The sequence below is a fragment of the Microtus oregoni genome, unplaced genomic scaffold (genome assembly GCF_018167655.1).
Source record: "Microtus oregoni isolate MIOR12 unplaced genomic scaffold, Mior012 000060F_ref0000265, whole genome shotgun sequence".
Taxonomy (NCBI): domain Eukaryota; kingdom Metazoa; phylum Chordata; class Mammalia; order Rodentia; family Cricetidae; genus Microtus; species Microtus oregoni.
Window position 1 is genome coordinate 4194283 of NW_024543870.1, and position 25788 is coordinate 4220070.

The 25788-nt window shown below is 42.7% G+C and overlaps 1 protein-coding gene across 1 annotated transcript in view; it reads right to left on the reverse strand.

Annotated features, from left to right (window-relative positions):
- Pde11a (phosphodiesterase 11A) overlaps positions 1-25788 on the reverse strand; it is a 278269-nt gene that overhangs the window by 181458 nt on the left and 71023 nt on the right. The window contains exons 3-4 of the mRNA XM_041639781.1: positions 6382-6471; positions 1220-1360 (exon numbers count right to left, since the gene is read on the reverse strand). Coding sequence (XP_041495715.1) covers positions 1220-1360; positions 6382-6471 — 231 coding nt within the window. The remainder of the gene's footprint in view (positions 1-1219; positions 1361-6381; positions 6472-25788) is intronic.

Genomic DNA, 25788 nt, shown 5'->3' on the forward strand with positions numbered 1-25788 from the left:
GAATTTCACTCACTGTCCCTCTTTGTTGCCCTTTAAATAAGTTTTATGCTTAATTCATACATATTTATATTTCTATATGATCGTTCAGAACTAAAATGTCAGGTTTCACATATCATGTCCCTACACATTCTAAACAATCTATGCAAAGTTTACAATGCTCATTACAATTCCTAACCCCAGATTTTCATCCTTTGAGGAAAACAACCTTAAAGCAAAAAGACAACACCTTCTCTAAGTTCGGTATAGTAAAATACTTCTCTCTGAGATATTAAAATCGCTCTTACATGCTAGACAATTCTTAATCTTTGATGTGAGTTCTCAGCAAAGATATTAAGTTGCTGCTGGGAGTTCAGACATTTAACTTTGAAGAGTTGCTTAGATAGATGATAACCATTATTTTCAATGTATTTTTATTGTGTTTTGCTTTTTGATTGATTTCTCCCAAACTGTCCAAAGGGCTGCACCAAACCCAAACGCTGGCCACAAATCACAAAAGTGTGCCAGGCCAGAGCCTCCATATTTCTCCATTTTGGAGCACAGAGTCTCCGAAGTGAGTCGAGGCACTTTCTTTTTTTTCTTCTTCTTTTTTTTAGAGATTTATCTTTATTTTTTTTTAAATTTAAATTTATTTATTTATTAAGGATTTCTGCCTCGTCCCCGCAACCGCTTCCCATTCCCCCCCCCCCCCCCCCAGCAGTAAAAAACAAGGACTTCTTGAATTTGGCACTTTCTTCTCTGCGTGGGCTGCTCTGGGTTGGTTTGTACCTACAGCCCAGCTAAGCTGGTTCAAACCAGTCTGCCTAGAAGCGGAGGGGACTTGCTCTGCTCCTTGGCTTGTTCCCTGCACCCTCTGAGGGGCGTGGCATTGCCGTTACTGCAGTCTGTGCACACAGACAGGAGAGGGGTCTGCCCTGCGCTGGGTAAATAAGACGGGGGCGTGTCAGGGTTGCGGGGTCTGGGCTTGGCCTTTCCTGCTAATTTAGCTGTGTGATGCTGGGCAATCATTGCACACCTGAGTGCCGTCTTCTATTAGATACACAGAGTTAACGGGGCTCCAAGGTCCGCGTCCACTTTAAAGGGAAACACATCTGAAGGAAAGAGCCTTATTTATGAAAACGGTCCCTCTTGGGGTGAAGATGCGAAGGCAGCCGCTCTGCTCACAGTTTAATTTCTTATAAACTTATCTTCCTTCCGCCCATGGACCGCAGAGGTTACTTACTGGCGATTCAATGTCTTCTAGAAGTAAAACCGAACAGCGTTCACATTTCAACAGGGTTTGGGCCCGGTGCATTATTTTCTTGACGATCTTCTCCAGGTCAGTCTGTTCTTCGAAGAGGTCGTTGACTACCTCTAGCAAAGCCTGAAGACAAGAGAGGCCCGTATTTAGGAGGTGTAAGGCTGAAAAGCATCCAATCGTGCCACAAGGACATGTGCTCAACTATGTTCATAGCAGCTTTGTTTGTCATAGCCAGAACCTGGAAACAACCTATATGCCCCTCAACCAAAGAATGGATAAGGAAAGTGTGGTACATTTACACAACGGAGCACTTCACAGCAGGGAAAATAATGACATCTTGAATTTGCAGGAAAATGGATGGAGCTAGAAAACATTATTTTGAGTGAGGTAACCCAGACACAGAAAGACAATTATCACATGGACTCACTCATAGGTGGTTTTTAAACATAAAGCAAAGAAACCCAGTCTACAAACCACAATCCCAGAGAACTTAACAATGCGGACTCTAAGAGAGACTTACATAGATCTAATCTACATGGGAAGTAGAAAAAGACAAGGTCTCCTTAGTAAATTGGGAGCATGGGGACCTTGAGGGAGAGTTGAAGTAGGGAGGGGAGAGGCAGGGAGGGGAGCAGAGAAACATGTAGAGTTCAACAACAGCAACAAAAAAGACTGAAAAGCATCGACTTTGCCTTCCCACAAAACTCCAGGTAGTATTTTCTCTGAGAACAGATATTTCATGTGGCTACTTTTGAAAACATTTCTGGCTGTTCTTGCATAACTCAGTGATTCACTTTATAACGTACTCTCTTAAATTGAAAAATAGAGCCAGAGAATGGAGGTGATCAGTGTTACAGGCCCCATGTAGCCACTAATGCAGGTGCTTTACCCACCATAGCGGTCCTTCAATATGACTGAATACAAAAATCGACATTTTATAAATAACAAGTATGTGGACCTTGCCAGAGCAGATTTGTTTCAGAAAACTGCCAAACAGCCTTTTTTTCACTGCTAAGAAAAAAAAAAATAGCTTCATGGCTCAACTTGATACCTATTCTCACTAACCCATATCTCTCCCAGAATTCTGAAAGAATAATGGAGGTAAATGTTAATTAAGGCTCCAAGCATTCAAATATATATTCTCACACTACTCTCTCCATTCTAGAGGAGGAAATAGTGCCTCACTCCCAACAGTTCAGTAGAACACTGAGATATTACTTCATATCTCAGCAAAGGAACTCTCATTAAAATTGCTATCAAGATGGCAGACCAAAAGGTAAATAAGTTAAAGGAGAAAATTTAAACTACATATTGAACACTGTGTACTCATTGCAAAATTAAGTTGTAGTGATCTACTACTTTCTCTAGCCAAGGGAGTTTGGAATTTATGCATCAAAGTAATATTTGTTTGGAATTTTAATGATGATTTTTTTTTTGGTTCGGAATTTGCAGAATAACAGGCTATTTAGAGGTGGCAGAAATTAAGCTTCTTTTAGAGCCATCAGGGAATTACACGGCCATGAAACTGGCTTGTGCTTTAATAAATAACGTTAAACAGGATGTTTGTCTGTCTGTCTGACCTTTCACAAAGGGACTCCATGAATCCACAGGTTCAAATTTATTCATTGGGGTGTTGATTGCCAGCCCAGGGGCACGACTAATTTTGAAACTTGGGAATTAATATTATTTGTCCTGAAATAATTTGAAACAAAATGTCTTCTCTGTCTCTCTTGAGGTTAAAACACACACAGACACACACACACACAGACACACACACACACACACACAGACACACACACACAGACACACACACAGACACACACACAGACACACACACAGACACACACACAGACACACAGACACACACACACAGACACACACACAGACACACACACACAGACACACACACAGACACACACACAGACACACACACACAGACACACACACACAGACACACATACAGACACACATACAGACACACACAGACACACACACACAGACACACACACACACACAGACACACACAGACACACACACACACAATTGAATGAGCTAAGTGATCTGCGAAGTGGCACCACTGAAAGGACCGAGGTTCCTGGGGGAGTGTTCTGAAGAAAGACCCTGCCTTGCCTGTGAATAAGACCAAAGCAAAGAGAAACACTAAGAAGCAAATCCTACGCTAACTGAAGCCAGTCTCCTTGGCATTAGACAGCAAATCTGCTGTGAGAGGTCACGGTGGGGTAATTTCATGTTCAAAGACATTTAATGGGGGACAATTCTTACCCAGGGAAGGACACACAATTGGTTATCTAATCCCAAATAGCCCTGAAAACAGACATACAAGTAACATTATGCAGACCGAGCAGGCTGTGTTTATGTATTTAGGAATGCGTTTGTGTGTGTGGTATGTATGTATGTATGTATGTATGTATAAACATATATGCATGCTACTAGAATTAGTGAAAAATAGAGGCCATGAATTTGAAAGAGAGCAAACAGGGGTGTATGGGAGAGTTAGGAGGGAGGAAATAGGAGGGGAAGATGATCTAATTACAATCTCAAAAAATAAGAGAAATAATTTCTTCAACGAGAGACAATTGTCTGAGAAATCACAAGCGAGTCCCCTGCTATTAAGGGGGAAACATCATTGCCTTGATCACTCAGCTCATCTTTTCCGATGGATGATATTAACTGAACAATTATTTAACTTTTCAATTTGTTATGATTGCACAGAGAGCCTCTGGGACCTCTGCGCACGAACATTTCTCTCAGAGGAGGAACCAATGCCCCTGGAGTCTTACACTGATAAGTCGCATGACCGTAATTTTATTCCTTCTAATTAAAAATGGCTGCTTTGCTAACGAATGGTAAAAGTTTTACAAATCGCCAAAGGCTAGCTCCAGAAGAGGCGGAAGAGAGAGGAAGCCTAGGTTGACCAAACAGCTGGACCGGCTGTCTAAACAGTTCCCAGGTGGGATGTGCCCTGCCTCCTAACTGTCTCTTCTGTATAGGAAATAGCTGGGAACTCCTCCTTCCTGTTGGTCTACACCTGAGCTGACTCTTGGCTCTTCCTCTCTCCTGGCCACACATCCTTCCTCTCTCGATTCCTTAGCAAGTCTCCTGACTTTGTATGATCCCATCCCTAATATCATACTTCCTCAAATTTAGGTCCTTAATTCAAGTATTTGCTGCCCATGAGCTTGTATATAAGCCCCAAGTCCCTTTCTCCGTCCCCCACATCAGCAAGCCCTGCACCCATCACCACTGATTTGCAGGGAGTCTCACTTCTGACTGACCTAATGCCAGCTACCTTTTCTCTTCAGTAGAGTCTTCTAACTGCTCTCCCTCCTTCAAATTCCTTCTCATTAGTCCATTCTTCTCAGCCCTTCACTGTTTTCAAGGAAGCCAAGTTGTTTTTCTTTTTTAAATGAATTGGAATCAGCTCAAAATCTCCTACTGGCTTTCCACCACACTTAAAGTCAACAGTGCCTGAAATGCCCATAGGGTCTTTCTACCCCCGGGCCCTGTTCACCTCCTTATCCTCATTTGCTTGCTGTTCATCCCCTCCTTCTCTCTCTCTCTATTCTCCTGATTCACAACACAGGACCACTGCACCTGATGTGTCCGTGGTCTGTGCACTCTGCCCAGGTCTTCACGTGGTCTCTCGTTTCATTCCACTTCGGCTGTCTCCTTACAGACACCTTTTCTCACCCTCAAATATAAACGGACTGTTCAATCTACCCCATCCACAGCAAGGTCTAGCCCTTTCTTCCACTTTATGTTTCTATCTGGCACTGTGTAGTTTTTGTCTTTATTTTTTCTATTATCTATTGTTCCCACTAGAATAATAAGTTATGCCAGGACATAACAGGACAGGGTCTCTTGAGAACCACACAATACACAGTCGTTGAAGGAGTAAGTGAACTGTGCCATACACAGGCGTGGAAGGACTGTCTCAGTCTGACTGGAAGGTTCCCTTAAGAAATTCATAGTGCAGCTGTAGAGGAGGGTTATCATCAAATATTATAATAATGTGATGGGTACCCACACTAGAGCAAGGAAAACACGCAAGTCAAGAAAAGAAGATGAGCTGGGTCCTGAAGGCTAGACGAGGCAGTTGGAAGGGAGAGTTGCCATTGGAGACAGCGGGGAGTGTGGGTAGAAATGGGGCACAGTGGGACAAGCGGCTTGTTTTCTGGAAGCACATTGCTAGAGCAGCAGCTGAAGGGAAGACGTGAGCAAGACGGGGTTCTGAGGATGAAAAGGAGGCCCAGTTAGAAGCAGGGTTGCTCTGCCCAAGGAAGAGGGCTGTGCAGTCAGACTGCTCATTCATCTGCTTCCTGTGAAGCAGTCGTGATCATAATTCCTAGTAAATAAGCTATAATCAATGGATTGGCTGAGGATTTAATCCTTTTTCTAAAAAACAGTTTCTTAGAGAGTGTAGTTCTAGACTACAACAGTGATCTTCACATATTTAAATGTAGAGTGAACTTAATATACTTTAATCTCTAGGTGATAATTTAATGCTCTCTGAGCTTCCGAGTGCATTTTACTATTCGAGTCTAGGATTCCTGGAGGTGTGCAAGATCACTGCCTCTGGTGCTGCTTGATAATCCTCTAACACGGTGCTTGTGTGAACATGGTGCTTGTGTGAACACGGTGCTTGTGTGAACACGGTGCTTGTGTGAACACGGCACTTGTGTGAACACGGCGCTTGTGTGGTTGTCCTGCACACCTTGTGCTGCTCATCCAGAAAACCTTTCAAACAAATTCTGCAAGGAGATTGCAGCACACCATGCTCCTTGAAGGAACTAGTGTGTAAAATGGCAAAGGCTGCCATTTCGAAGCTCCAAGCTCCAAGGCTATGCTGCCACCACATAGGACAGATGTGAGACCAATTTCCTTTTTAAAAGAAACCAGCTCTATTGTCCAGAAGCAGCAATAACAGAGAAATTGCATTTACTTTTATCTACAACTTGCATACTGTATAAAGAGGCCTTCGGCCCTGGCATTGTGGGATTGTACCAACAAGAATGGTTCCTGGACTATAGGGTGACCATCTGCTGCTTTTGAAAGATGGGGTGACTCACAGAGGCTGCGAAGACAGTGAGCTTGAGCATGGTCAGCAAGGGCCCCTTACTCACCCTGCTTCTTTCGTATTCTTTCCTCGAGGCAGCAAAGAGCTGAGCATTAGATATGGCGATTCCACAGAAGGGAAGGTACATCTGCATAACCTGGGGGCACAGAAAGCATTAAGAATGTTAGAGCGTCCACCCCAATGCCCACAGCTCCTGCCTCTGCAGCACTTTCCTTTCAGTCAAATGAACCGGCATGGGGTTGGTAGGGCCACCCACTCTGCTTCAGGGGCACATTTTTCAGAGTTAGCTCTAAGGCGGTGTAAATCAGTCTTTAGCTGGGGAATTCACATCTCTGAAAACATAAAGTGGATGGAACAAAAGATCCCAAGAAGAACTAGGTCTTGCTGTAGGAATTCCAACCATCAGTAGCCTTTAAGATGCCAGCCTACTTGGGCATGGTCTCTTATACTGTAAATTCAGCTGTAAGGCACTCACTCTCTTGTTCCAGCTGCTAGACTCTGTTCCTCTTCCCTGTTCATGCAGAGGACTGTTATCTAGGACTGTGATCTGTAAGTCTCCCCTAAATAAATAACCCTCTATTATTCATAATTCTGAACTAGTGTGGGGTTATTTTATGACTTCTGCCTCCAAGGTCTGATATATCTTATGTTCCACCTTTGAAAAACAAGAAGAGAACTGGAATATGCCCCTGGAATTTAAAATTTGTATTCACATTCATACTTATAAAGGTAGGCAGAACATGAGCGAATCCCTGTGTACTGATATGCCTACAAAAGGAATCTTGGCAAGGCCTGCCAGCTACCAGACTTAATCGTGCCTATTAGCATGGGCCTAGTAGGAGTTTAGGGACTAAAGGCCTAGTACTCTTGTGTAAGAGATATCTGTGTGGATCCACTACCAGGTAGATAAGATTGGACAAGAACACAAACTGCGTGGCTCTGCAGCAACTGTCTGAGGAAATGCTCGGAGCCCCCGAGAGAAAACACCTCCTTTGGGAAGAACTGGAATACCCAGAAATGCCTGACTTAGGGAAAGTCTTTCTCGACAGGAGGTCAAAGTCTGAGGGCTATGCCTATCTCTAGAGCATCTGATTCCAGGCAGATAGATAGATGTTCTAGCAAAAAAGTCCTGAACTTTTCACAGCATAAGAGGAATAGGTGATTTTCTTTCTGGGGTTTGTCTAAAGCAAAGAGGAGATGGCATGGTTTGTGTCAATCTTTTTTTCTGTACACCACCCCCATCACTGTGCCCTGTGAAGAGGCACAGAGGCAGGCAGAGCAGTTCTGGCAGTGACCAGTAGGGGCAGTGCATTGCTCACTGTGGAGACCATGCCCACAGGAGCTCACGAGAGGCACCTGTGGGCCACCCAGGTGCCTGGAGCAAAGAGCGATTTGGGGAAGATAAAGGATAAAGCACAAATCCCATTCTTTATCATTTATTACCTTGCTTCTACCACCTAGCTACAGACCTCTGACCTGGGGGGAATTTCGAAGCTCTATGGCTTTGTTACAGCTATAACCTCATTCTTAAAGAAGCAAGAGAAATAATAGAAGGGGAACCAAGAAGCACAAAACCCAACACGCTTGTTTTTCCAATCTCTCAGGATAAATTCCATCAGCGAGTCTTTGAGTTGTATCCCAGAACAAATGCTGTTTCTGCTTCTCCTCTTTCTCATTTCTTGCTCCTCCTCCTCATGCTTTAATAAGTTTGCTTGTAAACCTCGTGGTTCACACAAAGCTTCCTGAGCCCTCCAGCACTCCCCGCCTTCTGCCAGAATGGGACCACATTCAACATCAGCTCTACACTGGGCAGGTTTCCTTGGAATTTCCTGTTGGGGGCGGGCATATTTTGTCTGTTTGTTTGTTCTTCCTGCTATGGAGGTGGTGGCTATTATGATGACAGAGAGGAGGATCTATGGGTCACTGTTGTGAGCGCACTGGGTCAGAAGCATAGGTCAACACGTTTGTGCTTTTCTTGAGTCAGAATTTATAGGCAAGTTGTTCCAGTGACTGCACCTGCAGAGCGTCCAACTTCCCTTGATGAGCCTGGATAGGGCAAGCACAGGCTTTTTATTCCAATCTTAATTACTAATATGAACTTTCAGACCATATATTACAGATTGCATGTGGGTGTGTGTGTGTATGTTACAGGATGACTACAAAAGATTCAAAAGGCAGGGGTTTTGAGGTGCTTTAAAGAACCCCCCTCTCCCAGAAGCCAAAACTGGGAAACTGATAATGATCTAAGAATCTTTGTATTGATAAGGAACTCTGTGGAAGAAGCCAGAAGCTGCTGTAGCTGCTGGCGGCAGAGTCAGAATTAAGCTGGGCTGATGAAATGACCGGAAATGACGGGCAGGACCAGGTCAGGCAGACTGACGTGTGGCCAGGCTAGGAAGCTGATCAAGAGGTCGGGCAGACCCCAGTTTGAGGGGGCCTTGTTGACTGAGTTAAGCTGAAGCTCTGGTGACAGCTGGGAGTTGTACCCAGATGACAGGGGACTGGGGGCACTTACCCTTGCAGTGATGGGGTCTACCTCTTTAAGAGGTGCAGGTGAGGGAGGTACACTTCTTCCTTGGTCTGCTATACCTGCTGAGTTCTTGGGCTTGGTTTTGCTGATACAATTTTAATATAACATGGATTCCCACATTCTCAATTCACCACAATGAACTTATAGGGTGGCTCTCTTTAACTCCAGAAATAAGTCACGTGACAGTCTCTGATTCATGGATGGTATCAGGCAGATGGTCCCATTCATATCTCCAACCAAATGCAGGGGCATCCTTCATCTTCAAGATGGTGTCAAAGACTGCTTATAAAATGGAGTCTCTCAGGCCAGACACTGTTTTGTACAATATAGACAAACTAAAAAGCCAGTCTTATGTAGTATGGTGTGATGTGTAAGTCACAACCTGACCTCAACAATTATGTATCCAATTCTCCATCACTTATTTTGATTATGTTTGGTGTGTAAGTCTAGCAAACAGGAAGCAGAAGCAGTCTGATGAATTTATGAACTATTCTCTAAAGCCTTTCTTCACTTGGTTTGTGATATCAATTATTGAACTTTTTCTACCAGGCTTTATGTGTAATTAAAACATCTGGAATTTAAAATTTTTTACATTAATTATATTTTACATGTATGAGTGTTTGCCTATCGGTATGTCGATATATCACGTGCAATCTTAATGCCCAGGGAGGTCAAAAGAAAGGTGTCAGATCCCTGTAGTTATAGGTGGTTGTGAGTCATCATATAGGTGCTGGAAATTGAACCCTGGGCCCCCCCCCGGAAGAGCATCCATCGCTCTGCACTGCTGAGCCATCTCTCCGGCCCCTAAGAGAATCTGAGTTTTAAGTCACGGCGTTTTTATCCTTTTTGTGGATTTTCTGTATGAAACTTAACAAGCCACTTAAGTGCTGTAAATCTACTTCCTTATCTGTAAGACACCAAGTTTATGGTAGCTTCTAGTGTTTTGCGGCTCAAATGATTAGAAATATCAGTGAGCCGTAATGTTATGCTTGCTGGAAGTGACACAGAATTCAATGAACACGCTTGTACCTTACTCAGGAAATGTCATTGGTAGTGGAAATTGACAGAGATGCAGCCCTTTCATCAGGGAAGCAGGCATGATGCAGGGTGGTAGGCACGGTGTGCAGGCTTCTCTAAGAACGGCATCTCTTTGACCTTCGCAAGGATGCACTCAACAGTGGCACTTTTTAAAAAGAGCTAAGGTTTGGGAGCTCCCAGCAGGCTATTGGGAGATAATTCTTCCCGGGTCTCTCCTCCTCCCCGCCCCACCCCCTCTCCCGTCAGCACATTTTCCAGAAGCACCGTTCGGTCAAGGATGCTTTGGCAATGAAAGCCCTTCGAAGGTAGAGACACTGTCTCCTCCCTAATAAAAAGCAGAATTATTTGCTATCCAATATAATAAAGATGATTTCTCCCCCTGGACAGAGGTCGATTTGGGGAGCCTCCTGCAATGTGATATGTCCCGAGTGCAGTTATAGTGTGAGGAACCAGCACAAACGCTGGATCTCGGCTTCTTTCTCTTCCTGTGAGTAATAAACGATTCTCTTCCACTGATCCAGGAGTCTTGCATACCTTGCAGGACCCATGAGACTGTGGCTCACTGACTTGCTAACTTGCAGGTGGACTAGAGTCAGACTTTTTAATGATCACCAAGGTCACCCAGACGGTAGATGGTGGGGCTAAATTTCATTTTTAATTCAGTCACCTTGACCCTGGAAAATCTGCCCTCTTCTCTTCTACAGGGTCTTGCCTCTCAAAGAAATATGCATCTTTCCCATCACGAGTGCATGGCCTGGTTAACTGCAGTATGACTGACGGGTGCTGATAGTAGAAGGGGATTGGATGTTTAAGTGTCAAGAGGGGCTGCAGAAGCGCAGGAGGTTCTGGTAGAGGAGAAGAAAGCGAATTCTAGTGATAACCAGCCCTCAGGTGATCTGCTGAGCTGATAGATTAAAGCCAATCCCAACCAAGGAATAAATCACATCGGTCAGCATAAGACTGGCTAAAGAGGCCAGGATGGAATCCTATGAAGATAAAGAACCCAGCTTTGTAAGAGCTGACCAGCAGGCCCAGGGTCAACCTCAGGTGATGGTTTAAAGGTTAGCTCACACTTCTCTGGATAGAGGAAGAGGAACTGGGAAAGCAATGAGGGGGCCGCTGGCGAAGCCCTAAGGGGGAGGCACAATGTTGCAGGGGCACAGCACTGGTTGTAAGTCGGGAGCCTGTCAAAACCGAGCCGGTGGGTGAGGAGCCTGTGGTGTAGAAAGTGGGTTGGGCACTGGGAACAAGACTACTTTGTCTCTTCTCCCAGTGCCAGAAAGCTTGAGGACCACCCAAGGGCACATGGCCAATTAGTGGCCAATCTCTCCGTTCACTTCTGTTGCTGTTGAGCCTAATCAACCAAAAATATTAAATTTTCAAGGAATTCTTCCATTTACTGTAAGGTGTGTGTGTGTTTGTGTGTGTGTGTGTGTGTGTGTGTGTGTTGTGTACTCTACTTTCCATAAAACACGTAGATCACTTTGGCAGGATGAGTTCTTCAATCCGTGCCACCGTGTTTTAGAAAGTCCCTCCCAATCTAGTTCTGGCAGATGAATGACATTATCACAACCCCAGGAAAAGCCGCTCCATGATTCCCCATCTGAAACACCTAACACACATCACTTTCATGGGATGTGTTTAGATAATTATACCCCCCCCATATGTCAGTATAACTCAAATTCGGCAGAGGTCAATGACAACATCCTGCTAATATAAGCCAGTTATGAAACATTTATCACAACATTTTGAATGTCAAAAGATCCCTGGCTGCCTTCTTTTGTTGACTCTAATTTATCAAGTCAATGCTCCCGTCTAAACAGCCAAACAAAAGCTAGTGGCAAAACCAACATCCTTCCTCACTGTACTTTCTGTATGTACTCATGATTATATGTATCTGGGCATGCATGTTTGTGGAGGCCTGAGCTCATGTCAGGAGTCTTCCTCAATTGCTTTGATCCTTTTTCATCGGAGCAGTTTCTCAACTGGACCCAGAGCTCACTGGATCTAGCTAGCCAGCCGCCTTCAGGGATCTCTTGTTTTTGTCTCTGAAGTCTGGGATTGCAGGTTGCCACATTTCCCTGACACTTGGGTTCTAGAGATCCGAACTCGGGTTCTCACATGTTTATGGCAAGCGTTTTATCCCCTGAGCCATCTCTCAGCCCCCTGTCTTTTTATGTTTTTATCTTTCTTGAAGAAAATCTATAAGAATAGCCTCTAACTTTGGTAGTAAATGTTTTGATTCTCTTTGTACAGATACCTTAGACAGGTATACAATTATGTTTATTATTGCTTTCTCTTACTATTTAGAAGGTATTTTACCTTATCGAGTCCTCTTGACACTAATAGAAAAATACCAGCTGTCATTCTAATTCCCTGAAGATATTTTGCCTTTGTCTATTGTTTCTCTTACACAGTTACGCAACTGGTAGCCATTTGTAGTTTTTGAGGTTCAATCAAAGGTGTAATTGAATCATGTAAAACAACGAATTGACAATTTACAGTCTACAGCTTGTGATAATTTTCAGTTTCATACTGATGTAGGTGAAATGCATACTAGGGCCTAGCAAGATGGCTTGGTGGGTAAAACCACTTGCCTGGAAATCCTGTTGACCTGAGTTCAGTCCATGTAATTTACATGGGTCCATGTAAAGATGAAAGGAGGGAACTGATTTGTCCTTTCGCCACATAAACACTGCTGTATGAACCCCACACACATAGCACAGACAGAGAAACATATATGTATGTATGTATATGTATATGTGTGTATGTATATATATATATATATAACACAAATAATTTCAAAATTTAAACCACACACATTAATTAAAGCTACCTTGACTTTTGAGTCTCTCTCAGGCCAGCTATATTTTATACAATACTCTCTGTGATGCTGGGCTATAACAAAGAGCAGCAGCTTCCAGTCATCCCCAGGAATGAAGGGGTTAACAGTCAACCTTCTATAATATACTATGCTGCTAAGAAGATGTCTGAGAAGACAGGTGTATTAAAAGCATTTGTGATTTAGGATATTTTCAAGTTATAATAACTATCAAGACATAACCAAAATATGCATTGTGGGAACATCTGTACATTGGCCAATAAGTACTGTGGATGGTGACAATATTATACTTTTGTGAGTCTGCTTGGGTTCTTCATTAGCACTGGGAATATTCTACATGGTGGCAAGCATTGGTATGGCAATCCAGGACTTCAGCTGCACTATGGATACCCAGCATGAGAGATGACTCTGGATTTCTGTTTCTGCTTTTGTTTTTGAGATAGAGATGCATAGCTCATGTTAGCCTGGAACTCATTGTATAGCTGAGGATACCCTTGAACCCCTGTTTCTCGTTTCTCCACCTCCTGGGTGCTAGGATTACAAGCATGTTAATTAATTTTCACATCCTTGCTGTGGAATATTATTTAAACTACGCAAAGATGTGTTACAGTTGTTTATGCTGCATTTGTTTGTGTAAAGATATGTTGCGTTTGTTTCACTTTGCTAAGTGAACTAATTGGTCTAATAAAAAAGCTGAACAGCCAATAGCTTGGCAGGAGAGGGATAGGCAGGGCTGGTGGGTATAAAGAAAAAATCGGAGGAGAAATATAGGTTTAAGAGAGAAGAAGAGAACAAGGGAGAAATAGAAGGACACAGCCAGGGCCAGAAACCAGGTAGCCACCAGTCAGACAGACAGACGACAGACAGACAGAGAAGCAGTGAAAGTAGGATGGAAAGGAAGAAAGAAGGAAAGAAAGAAAGAAGGGAGGAAGGGAGGGAGGGAGGAAAGAAGGAAGAAAGGTAAGTATGTAGATATGTAAAAAGCCTGGCAGCAAACATAGACAATGAGAAACAGATTTAAGTAAGAGCTAAGAAAAGGTCAAACATTTATAACTAATAAGTCTCCCTGTCATGATTTGGGAGCTGGTTGCTGGCCCAAAAGAAAAGCCCTGTTACACATCCTCCCATTTGACCTGGTTTTCTGCTATACTGGGATCAAATCTTGGACTTCCTGATGGTAAGTCAGCACTCGAACATCTGGGTTCCCAGCCAGCTTTGGAGGGTTTCTCAATAAATGATACAAGCACAGCATAATTTTTGAAAAGAGAGAATAAGGGAAACACCGAAACAATGTGGTAACAGCAGAGGAAACTATCATTTCAATCCCAAAGCAAGACAAACAGAACAAACAAAAGCAGAAAGCCCAAACCCAACAGCAACGCTGTACTTTAGTCTGCTCTTCTTGAAGTCCCTCCTTTTCCTTATTAACAAAAAGAGAATCTCGATTTGGCCTTCACCGTCCAGTTTCTGAATGCCAGAAGGTCCAACAAGCTTTAATGATGGGGATGCTAATGAGTCTGTACACCCTTGTGTGGCACTTTCCCGCTTGACAGCACTTTGTGGACACCGGCTGATTAATCTTTACTGCATCCCACTCAGAGAGGGAGAGAAGCTGAAAGTCATTAGACACTGTAAAAAGTCACATCCGCCCCGGAAGCTCATGAAGATATCATTAATAGGCATGCAATCTGAGCACAGAGCCTTCCATCGGTGTGCTAGGGAGAGACAGGAGCAGCCAGGCCTTTCAGATCAGCAAAGCACAGAAGGAGGCTACTGAAGCCTCCTGATCTGGTTTGGTCCAATTATCTATCATCAGAGAGTGGTGGAGGTCCACGCTGGGGATTTCCTGGGGTTCCAGGGCTACACATTGATGGACCTCATTCTTGAGGGGCAAAACAGCTTGGAAACTGTGTCACTGTCCTTTGTTTGGATCCTGAAAATTATGCTGCCTTCTTTCTCCCTCCTGCCCCAGCAGACACTGGGAGGCAAAGCTTCATGGAGTCCCAACCCAATCTTTCAGAAGTGGGGATGTTTTAAGACAGTTTTCGTATATTAAACAGACTCTTCAAACCTAGTATGTTTTTTTTTTAAAAAAAAATAGCATATGGGAAATGCAACATTTACATCACTTTCATGAAATAGAACATGTTCCAGTTTTTAAGACTGGAATGCTGAGGGGCTGGGGAGATGGCTCATTGGTTAGGGGCACTGGCTGCTCTTCTAGAGGACCTGGGTTCAGTTCCCAGAACCTACACGGCAACTCACAACTATCTAGATGTCTATTTCCAGGGGATCTGATACCTCCTTCTGGTCCCTTCAGGGACTACATGCATGTGGTGTGAAGACCGACGTGCAGACAAAATACCCATACACGTAAAAAAAAAAAATGGAATATTGAAAGTTAATGAAAAAAAAAAGGAGTTTAGAGCTTTCTAAAAAAATAAACCAATACAGATGTTCTCATTTCCTGTCCTGCATTTGAGTGCAGCTTGGTTTTTTAAATGAACTATCAAGCATATAGCATCTCATTTGGGCAGTTTTATAAAGATGAGTAGAATCAGACCATAACTGATTCACGCTAATCTTGGAAATTCAAACATCACTTCAAAGAAGCCTGCTTCCTTCACCTCGGTCTCTGTAGAATATCTCAGGGGTGGAGAGACTTTGATATTTTTCTATCACAAACCAGTTCTTGTGGACTTTCTTACAAACAGCTTTGGACATCTGGACAGCTATTATGTTGAGCATAGTCCCACGGTAGAAAGTTTAAGGATAAAGAAATATGTACATCTAAAAACACTTTAATTATTATTATTTTTTAATTTTTGTTTCATTTCATGTATTTGAGTATTTTGCCTGTATGTGCGCCACAAGTGTGTCTAGTGCCTGCAATGGCCAGAAGGGGGCATCAGATTCCTTGGAACTGGAGTTACAGATGGTGGGGAGCTGCCCTGTGGTTACTGGGAATCAAACTCAGATCCTCCGCAAGAGCCTCTAGGGCTCTTAACTACTGAGTCATCTCTCCAGCCCCCTGTCTAAAAATATCTTAATATCTGGAGCTAAATGGTCTTCCAGAAAAAGAATCTACCAATTTGCACTCCCACAAACAGTAATTAGAATACTCATTTACCCCCACTCTTTCAACCGTGTGTCTCATTTTTAAGAAAATCTTGTCTGACAACTACAATCAATATTCATTTCGCCTTAGCTAACATTTGCGTGATTACCACCGAGATCACACACGCTACATCCTTGGCTGTCTATCTAATTTTTAACCTGATATTATCACCTCTTTCGTTTATTTTTAACCGGCCCTTCATCCCTTGCTCATGCTTAGCAGATCTTCATGGTGCTCCCAGATGAGTAACAACTTTCCAGGTTTCAAACTCACGAAGGCTTACCGGAGAGTCATCTGTTGCCATCTGTGAATGCAGCCCCAAAGGTCTGACAGCTGCACTTGCTTTGTCTAAGATGAGTAAAGGTATTGGTTTGGGGATCTTAGCCCCCTCCCCCTGCCTAAAGAAGTCCTCATAAAGACAAGCTACCTGTGCAGCTCTGTCAAGGTTATTTTTATAAGCAGTTTCACCTACATATTTCATCCATCTATTTTCATAACTTACAGCTCCTTTAACGAATTGGTCTGAGGTACAGTTTGTCCAGGTATTTTTAGATTCTAGCTATAAAAGTCATGAACCCCCCACCACACACACACATATGCACAAACACACTTCCCAAGCACAGTTGCAAATGCAGGAAGCTGCACTAGACAGCAAGAAATAATATACTTTTAAACGAAAATCCTCTGATATCCAGCAAAAATATTTGTATGAATTTTCCTAAATCTTTTTTTAAAGATGTGTTTTTTATTTATGTGTGTGTATGCAGGAATGTGTGTGACTGCATAGGTTGATGTGCATCACATGTGTGCAGGAGCCCCCGTGGATCGGAAGGTGTTCGGTCCCCTGAGACTGACGTTACAGGTGATTGTCAGCTGCTGTGCGGGTACTGGGAACTTAACTCTTCCTATATAAGAGCAATAATATCTTATAAGCACTGAGTCCTCTTTCCAGCCCCTAATTTTTCTAAATATTTGGCATCATGTTTGTTTTATTTTTGCACGTGACCATGATTTTTTAAAAGTATTTTTCTATAGATACTCAGAAAAGTAACTCTGGGGCTGGAGAGTGGCTCAGAGGTTGAGAACGCTTCTTGCTCTTCCAGAGAACCTGGATTCAGTCCCCAGCATCCACGGGCAGAAACAACAGCTTGTTCATCTCTGTGTCCTTCTGCCTTTTGGCCCAAGAAGGGCACTCCTGTGTGTTGCTACATTGTGTCTTCAAGACTCCGTGTACAAGTGAACATGGTCTCAGTGGTCCTGTCCTAAGCAAAGGAACGAAATGTATTTGCCCACGTAAGGAGAGAGAACACTTCAGCCAGTCCTGGAGGAGGGCTTGAACATTCTCAGTTCTCATCTGCCTATTATCCAGCTGCCCTCCATGTGGGCTTTACTCTCAAGCACCTCTGAGGCTATAGAGAACTTTACTCAAAATACAATTTTAGAAGTGTGGAAAGAACTCCTTGAAAAAAAAAAAAGATTGTGCCTTACTTCCTTAGGCTCAAACTGGGATAAATGGGCAATTAAAAATCAGTTCTCTGGTTGGCCGGGACAGAGTCATGGGTCCATCACTGAATTTGGGATAGACACAATGAATACTTGGATTGGCTGAGAATAGAGTTCTCCAGAGGAAAACCAAGATGCTGAGTTTCCCAAACGAAAGTATCCGCAGATCCTGCACTGTTTAAGACAATCGCCCTCATTCCCTGCACACAATCTCCAGCGTCACTTTGCTTCTTTGAAATTTCCTTAAAATCCGACATCTTTTCCCAAATTTTTTCCTAGGCTCTTAAGGGCAAGAAGATGCTTCTATCCGCCCAGAACAACCCTAGCACACAGTTGTTGCTTATGCTATCTACATTAAACACAGAAAGGGCTTCATGTCAAATGGCACTTTCTAGAAACTAGAAGAATGTCCTACAAGAATCCACTATTGACTAGGAAAGAAACACAGGCATCGCTTGAGTCTAAAGTGTAATTTATTATTTAGTAGTAGAGGCAACTTTTGCTTGCCTAGAGAAATATCTGTATATTTTTTCCTTCATACATTACTTTAGGTCCTGTGAAACAAAAGTTCAGAATGGGGCCCACACTTTAAATTCTTGTCCTCACGCACTGTGGTCAATATAATGATCTATATAATGATCTATTTCTTTAAACTATACTTAGAACTTACATTTAATATCATAGAATCTATGTCCATGATCCTGACCCAAGCCAACACTATAGAAATGCTGACTTCCCAGTAGAGGTTTTCCTGAGCTAAAAGCAATGTTGTCTGTAGTGTTCTTCAAAAATAGACGATTTCTTATAACACTTGCACGCCTGCCCCAGGGCTTCTCTGCCCACTGTGAGAGTTAGCCAAGGCTGTGGCTCAAGGAGTCTACAAAATCCATCTGTGTGGAGAGCGGACTCCTTGATGCCAGACTCAATATTTTATTTGTTTTTCTATTCTTCTCAAACACGACGTAATCCCTGACGTGATGTTTCTTAAGAAATAATCCTTGAGTTACTGGGCAGTCACACACACACACCCCTCCAGGGTTTTGTTTCTGCACACTCTATCTGGTGGTAGATGGTCTCTTGGGAGGGGCCCGTTAGCGGGAAGGGTGTGCTGACAGCTTCCCGTCACACATAGATCCCGGAAGCTTAGGGTGCAGACGTAGACTGAGATGGACAAAGGACCAGGTTTTAGTTTGTACCGTTTGTTTCTCTTTCTTGGAGAAAGAATAACAAAGCAGCAAAGGAGACCACTAACTGCCCATCAGTGTAGCAACCCAAATTGACAGCATCTGTTACTGCAAGCGCTACACGTGCAAATCACATTAGACTCAATTCTGATGTCAGCTTCTTAAATGCTTTGGGTTAACTTCACATGTGTGTTTTGTTTTTCCATTTTCTGGGCATGGGGTGGGAGAGGAAATCCTTGATTTACCATCTGTGCTTCTACTAAAGAACTTTTAAAAGTTGAAAAAAATGCACACGTTCTGTCCTTCATGATTTTATGATAGTGTAAGAAAATTGCATAGAAAAATGATAGGTTTTGATTTTCTTATCTATCTTCTTACTGAGAACAAACTCAACATCTAGCAGAATGAATTTACAACTTCGCCAATAGTGGGTTCTGGTCTCACTGTTGTGTAGTTCAGTATCTCCACTCACATTATGGTTCAGTGGTAGTCAAGGCAGCAAGAGGCAGCTGGAGTTACTGAGGGCCAGGAATGCTGGGCGATGAGGCAAGGAGCCCACAGACAGGAGTTCGGGCACCTTCTAGCTAGCTTGAGATTTGGCCATTTAAAGGCTAAGATTCATTCTTAGAAATGTTCCAAAAGTAAAAAGAAAATTAATATTTTCTATTACTTTTGTTGGTTTTATTAATTATAGAAATCTAGTAAGGTAGTAGGAAATATCTTATTTATATTCATTTAGGTTTTACATATGATTTTTCCTTCTTTCTTTCACTTAGATTTTGTTTTCTTTTGTAGTTTCTTGGGGTTTGGTTTTTTGTGGATTTTTTTTTCCCATTCCAGTCTCAATACTCACTTATTTTAGCCCGTGTAATAAAATTTCTACCTACCATGTAGACATGAATACGCTGGCAATTTAAGATTCTCCTTCTATAAGATCTAATTAACTACCAGTTGTAGCTCCAGGAAAATCTCCTCACTGGTCTCCAGAGCCTCCTCCCTTGACCCCCCCCCCACACACACACAGTTTCTCCCACTCCTCACTCCACAGACCTGACCATGCGCTCCCCAGTGCCTGCAGGTCAGGCCCTCTTGGCTCTTCACAATCTGGCCTGACACGAACTGCACCATGCCTTCTGCCAGCCCTCACATACCTAGCTCTGACATCTACCGAGGGGAACACGACTTCAGACGATAACTCATTTCCTTTTAATTGTTTTACTTCATTTGAGTTATTTAAGACAGGCTTATAAAGCCATTATAGTTCGGGTTGGCCTCAGAGTTTCTGTCCCCTACTTCCTTAGCCTCCCGTGTGCTGGGGTTGCAGACATGTTCTGCACAGCTGGCTCTAAGTAGGCCCTTTTCAGGAGGCATTGCCGTGACAGATAGCTGGACTTCATAGGCCAGACTTAGCATCTGAAATAGTTTCTCTGTCTTAGTTATTCCACCGCTATTTTAGAAAACTCTGTCTTCATGTAACCCTCCTTGTCTTTTCATTCAAAATAGAAAATACTCCATATACAAATATCTAACAATAATACCAGCACTTATCCGTTAGAATGGGAAGGTGCTGAAAACACAACCCTTAAATTCTACAGGGACGAAGAGATGGCTCCCTTAGTAATGTATTTAAGGACTTGAGTTCAATTCCCAGCATTCATGTAAAAGACTCCTGATACAGCGGTGTGCAAATAGAATCCTAGGGCTGCAGAGGTAGGGATAAAAGGACCCCTGGATCATGCTGGCCAGCCAGTTAATGAGTCCTAGCATCAGACACCTGCCTCAAAAATTAAAATGGAGACTAATTGAGGAAGACAAGAGGTTGCTTCCACACACACATGCAGGCAGATGCACCTGCATCCCCACCCCGACTCCCACACATAGAGAAACAAGACCCTCATCGTCCTGAGGAGTGGTGAGCTACTAGTCACATCCTGTGAGGCGAAACTGCTCTCAGTCAGCATCCTGTCTGCACAGAAATGTCCCAGAAGAACGTTCTCCGTAGTTCTGTGCTGGACTGTATTGGAACGCCGGTAACGGGACAGTCCGATTTGGTATTCCAGTCTTTGCCTTACTCTCTCCACAGCCACGGGAGAAATGCTAACATCGCTGATTTTGCTAAAGCAGGGGGGTGTCCTGTGTCTCCGAGTTCTGATTTCAACACCACAGCACCGCCTTCTCCACGTATTCTTACAGTGGATCTCAGAGAGTGTGAGAGAGAGGAGACCGCCTCTAGAAAATCTCATCTGATGAATACTTACAAAGAGACATGACGGGCCCCTGACAGAATGTGAAGATCGTGTTTCTGTGATTCTAATAATAAACCAGAGACTATAATCAGCACTCACTAGCCCCAGATCCTGTGTCAGATCCGATCCCGCCTTCTCGCTGAAACTGAAGAATTAACTCTGGTCAAAACAATGGAATAGTCTAGAAATACATCTTGAGTTACAGCTTTAATTTTTATGCTTCTCTTAATGAAGGCACGGGAGAGATAGTTCTGTCACTCCACATCCGTGTGGACAGAAGGAAAGAAAGCACTGTCAAATGCAAATGTACAGGAGACCTGCAGAGAAACCTGAGCTTTGCAGAGGGGGAGACTGCAAACACAGGCTAGGCAACCCCCTCTGTGAGGCCTTCCAGCCTGGGTCTCTCATCTCCCATCTCCTGCCCTTGCACTGAATGCCCACGACTGGCCTCCATCTCCACAAGAGCAGAAAGCTCATTCCGGAGGATCTCGTTTCCAAATGTGAGTCTCCACTGTTCTTCCCACAGGAGAGTGCACTCTCGGAAACCTGACAGCCAGGTTTGAAGAGATCACATTTTGATTGGCCAAAAATCTCCATCACTAAAAATGTTCAGGAACACCAATTAGATGCCAGTAAGTCAGGGCATAATAAGTGCTTTCCCCTGAGAAGTGAAGACGGCTACACACTGCTTGAAATAATGGCTAATGTAAAGAATGTGTCTGATTCTAAGAACTGTTCAAACTTTGCTGTTTCTTGCCTTTCTTGACTTTGGACATATCTGTGCTTGACTTTTCTGAGCTTCTTTCTGCTTAGTCTCATTAGGTTATTCTGGGGGTATCTGTAGGAAAGTGTGGGTGTAAAGAGAAAGAGTTAACTCTGTAACAACAAAGTTCATCTGGTATTAACAAAATGCAAACATTAATGACTAACCTTGTAATAGTGACAATTGTATTGCTGCTACATTGTAATATATTGTATCACTATGTACTAACTAATGTAGTGCTAACATTATCGACTTCATAATGTAAAGTATTACAAAGCCTTCCTCTCCTCTCCTGTAAGGCTCAACACAGAGAACTCCATGTTCATTTTCTTTCAGTCAGGAATCCAAAGGCAATGCTCAGATTTATAAATAGGTAACTGCTGTTGGAACAGCCATCCTACCCCTGTACATGATGTTTACTTACTAAACCGGAGCTGTAAGATAAACCCAGTGATAACAGACAGAGCACGGTCCTCGACAAGGGTGCATCCCTTCTTGCAAGTTTGATGACTAAGCCGAGACAGCTCGCTTTGTCAGTGTCTCTGTATGATTTTGCAGTTAATACATTAGGTTTCCCACTGCTCAATTTAAAAACTTATTCTTTGAGGTTTAAATTGATCAATTAATTATGAACAACTCAGTAGCTATCTCTCAGAATCATTTTGCATTTGTGCTATTAGTCACAAAATGACTAGTGTTCTTGAAGATAATTTTCCTGGCATATTTGTGAAGCTATGGATTTCATTTCCCAAGTTCCATCAGTGCAGACAGTAGGCAACGCACACAGGCTTAGAAAAGGAAGAGGACCGCAGTCAAGCAGGCAAGTGTGTACTAGCTGCTGCAAAATGTAATCAATGGCCACATCCAATACCTAGTAGCACACACACTAAATGGAAGCAAAGACAGGTAAAGCTTTGTGTGGATCTCAGTATTCATTCGGGGCAAGCCCAGGTCTAAAGCAGAAGCAAAAATCATTGAAAAGAAGAAAACTGGATAATTGCCAAACTCTGAGGCTTAATCTCCCACCCCATCCCCTTTCCTTGCAAGCAAAATAAGATAATAGAAAGGGCTGAGTGACTGCCCACAAGTATTCCCAGGGCACTGTGAAGGAGACTTAGCTAAGGACAAGTGTCTGGCGGGGCCACCAACTAAGGCAAGGCCAGAGTCATTTTGAGAGCTCTCAACAAAACACAAAGTGCTGGCCCCTCAGATTAGCCTTATCTGAATCCCAAGGAGAACCTGCAAACCTGCAAGAATCCCTACAAGATCTTCGGGAGATCAGAGAAATCCTGGTCCCTCAACTGCTCTCTGAACTTTAGTTGAAAAGTCCCAGAACTTCAACATTAAGGAAGTGCTACACTCAGGCATCCTAGCCACAACCACCTCTCCTTGGGCCCCCTGCCCACTCACAGGCCAATCCACTGATCCCCATGTTTTCATCACCAAAAACATCTATTCTTTTACATATTATAAAATCCTTATGTCTCTGGTAATCTCTTTAAAGTTTAAAATTATTATTATTATTTTTTTAACTAGGGAACATGCACAGCCCATGTGTGGAAATCAGTGGGGCAATTTGTGGGAATCAGATATCTCCTTCCACTACATGGAGCCTGAGGATCAAACTCAGGTCATCAGGCTTGGTGACAAGCACCTTCTCCTCTTTCCTGCATCCACAGAGCCCTCTCACCAGCCCTTTGTCCCTAATTTTATGTTGTTATCAATGTTTCAATTCTTAGTAACAAATGGAAGTTATATGTATTTATTATGTATAGTATGTTGGTTTAGACTATGTAGGCGTTAATATGCATATTATAATATTCATATGCATAATAGCTCTCATATTTATCACTTTTTGGGGTAGAAAACTTAAAATCTACTTTCAGTAACTTTTAAGGTGGTAATCCATTGTTATTAACTGTGGTCTACAAGTTATAAAATAGATTTATCAATAGATAATAGATTTATCAATCTTTGGCCCTCTGTTGAGCTGACATTTGGTATCACTTCTCTGTCTTCCCATCTTCCTTACCTAGCTCTAATCTTTTTATTCTTAAATAAATAATTATTTGCTTCTTACTTTTTTAATTATTAGAAGCACACACTCTGCCTAGAATTTTTCTGGCTAACCCTGATACTTCACGAGTAGTTTTTAATTATTTAAATTATATATGGACCCCACATCTTGCCAACCATTTAGCAATAACCCAACTGTTAACATCAGCCCTGCATTCTTACGTCACTAAGGTCAGGGGGGCCGCTGTGCTGGGAGTCACAGGGGCGAACAGCTACAAATCTGTGTAGGTTTACAGTGGTTCAGTTACACGAGTATCATTGTGAATCATAATTTTACTGTTTTAATAGAAACAGTAAAAATTATAGAGTGTTCTTGTAATAGTAAGGTCAAGCACTTCAAACTGGCATCATCAGAGTTGAATTTGTTCACAGGTAGGACACAGGGAGAACTCAAGAGTCCAGCTGTTCTCCAACCGTTCCTAGTGGAGCGGAGCTCCTACTTCATCTCTACCAGCCTGAGGCCACATCCCTTGATCCCTGGGAGAAGAAACAGATAGAGGAAGACCTAGCTGGGGGAGGTTTCTCAGAGGCCAGTGAAGTCAGTTTGAGATTAAGGTTAAGAAGACCTTGCTGGAGTCCTGGTCCTGACAATCATGGCCCTTAAACGTGTGATATTAAGACAATGAACATTAGCCAAAGTGGTATAATACAGATCTCAGACCCTTTCCCTCATCTCAGGGAGGTTCAGAAAGACTAAAAGTCCTAAGGGGCCAGATATTCTTCCCAGAAACCAGATCTATCAACCTGCTCCATTCAGTATGTTGGAACATGATGCACCTACCTATCAACATGCCTTATTTGCTCTTTATATAATTTTGCTTAATTTTCCTGGTACCCTTCAGGATGCTCAGCCTTCTCAGACAGACAGATATATATATATATATATATATATATATATATATATATATATGCCATATATATATATATATATATATATATATATATATGGCCCATTGCCATAAAGAGCCATAGATATAGAGGGTGGGTGTCACTAGAACATGTGTGAGGAAGAGTAGAATGGAAGTGTCTATCCCATGAGCAGACTGAAGTTGGAACAGCACTGGTGAGTCTTGGCCCATACAGAAGAATGTTCTTTCCCCCACTTCTCCTTGTTCTCCTAGAACAATGCTGTTAATAGTTTCCACGTGGTTCTATTTTGAGCTTGGATGGCTGTAGCTCAGTATTTGTATGACAATGTCAGAGCCACAATCTCTCGATTTCATGTTCTGCCAGTGACACCACATCTATTTCATAACCAGGTTTTAGGCAAAGTCTTCAATGGAACAGGTAAGAGGACAGAGAAGGCAGCCTTAGATTATGATGGTAGGTACATTTCACAAAAAAGGTCATACCTTTTTTGCTATTAAAACACTCATTGTTGTTCTTATATTTGTGTTTAATTCTGAGTCCTCCCCCAAGTTGACCATTAATAAGTTTTATGAAAAGGGTTAGAGAGTTGACTCAATGGTTAAGAGCATTTGTTATGTTTGCAGAAGACTGGGGTTCAGTCCCAAGCACCCACATGGTGTCTCATAAGCATTTCCAGAGGATCTGACACCCTCCTCTGACATCCCTGGGTACCGGGCTTGCAAGTGGTACACAGACATATGTACACAAAAGTTCATACTCATAAAATAAACAAATCTTTGAAAATTTTTAATTCATGAAACAAAGTATCATTAACTTTTCCATATTTTCTATTAGCAGTATAGCAAGACTGTGAAGGTGGCTTAATGGGTAGATGCTCTTGCCATGCAAGCCTGTTGGCCTGAGTGTGATCCCAACAACCCACACAAAGGAGAGAACAAACTCCGTGACATTGTCCTTCAACCTCCACCTGTGTGCATAGCCACACAATAATAGGTTTAGCTTTTTCTTTTTAAGGGGTATGTTCTCAAATTTGGTGTTTTCTTATGAGACTAAGTATCTGAATTAAGTCTAATCACCTATTTGTTGTTGATCTATGTCTGTTTTTTTTTTTTCAGAGACATCTGGGCCAAATGGCAACTCTAATTATGCTAGAATTCTGTTGGGAAAGTAAACGAAAATATAATCAGGACAAAATGGGGTCCTGGGAAGTTATGCTGTTTTATTTATCCCAGGAAAGTCTAGCAATGAAAGTGAGCTTGCAGTGGCTGCTTGAACGAAGAACA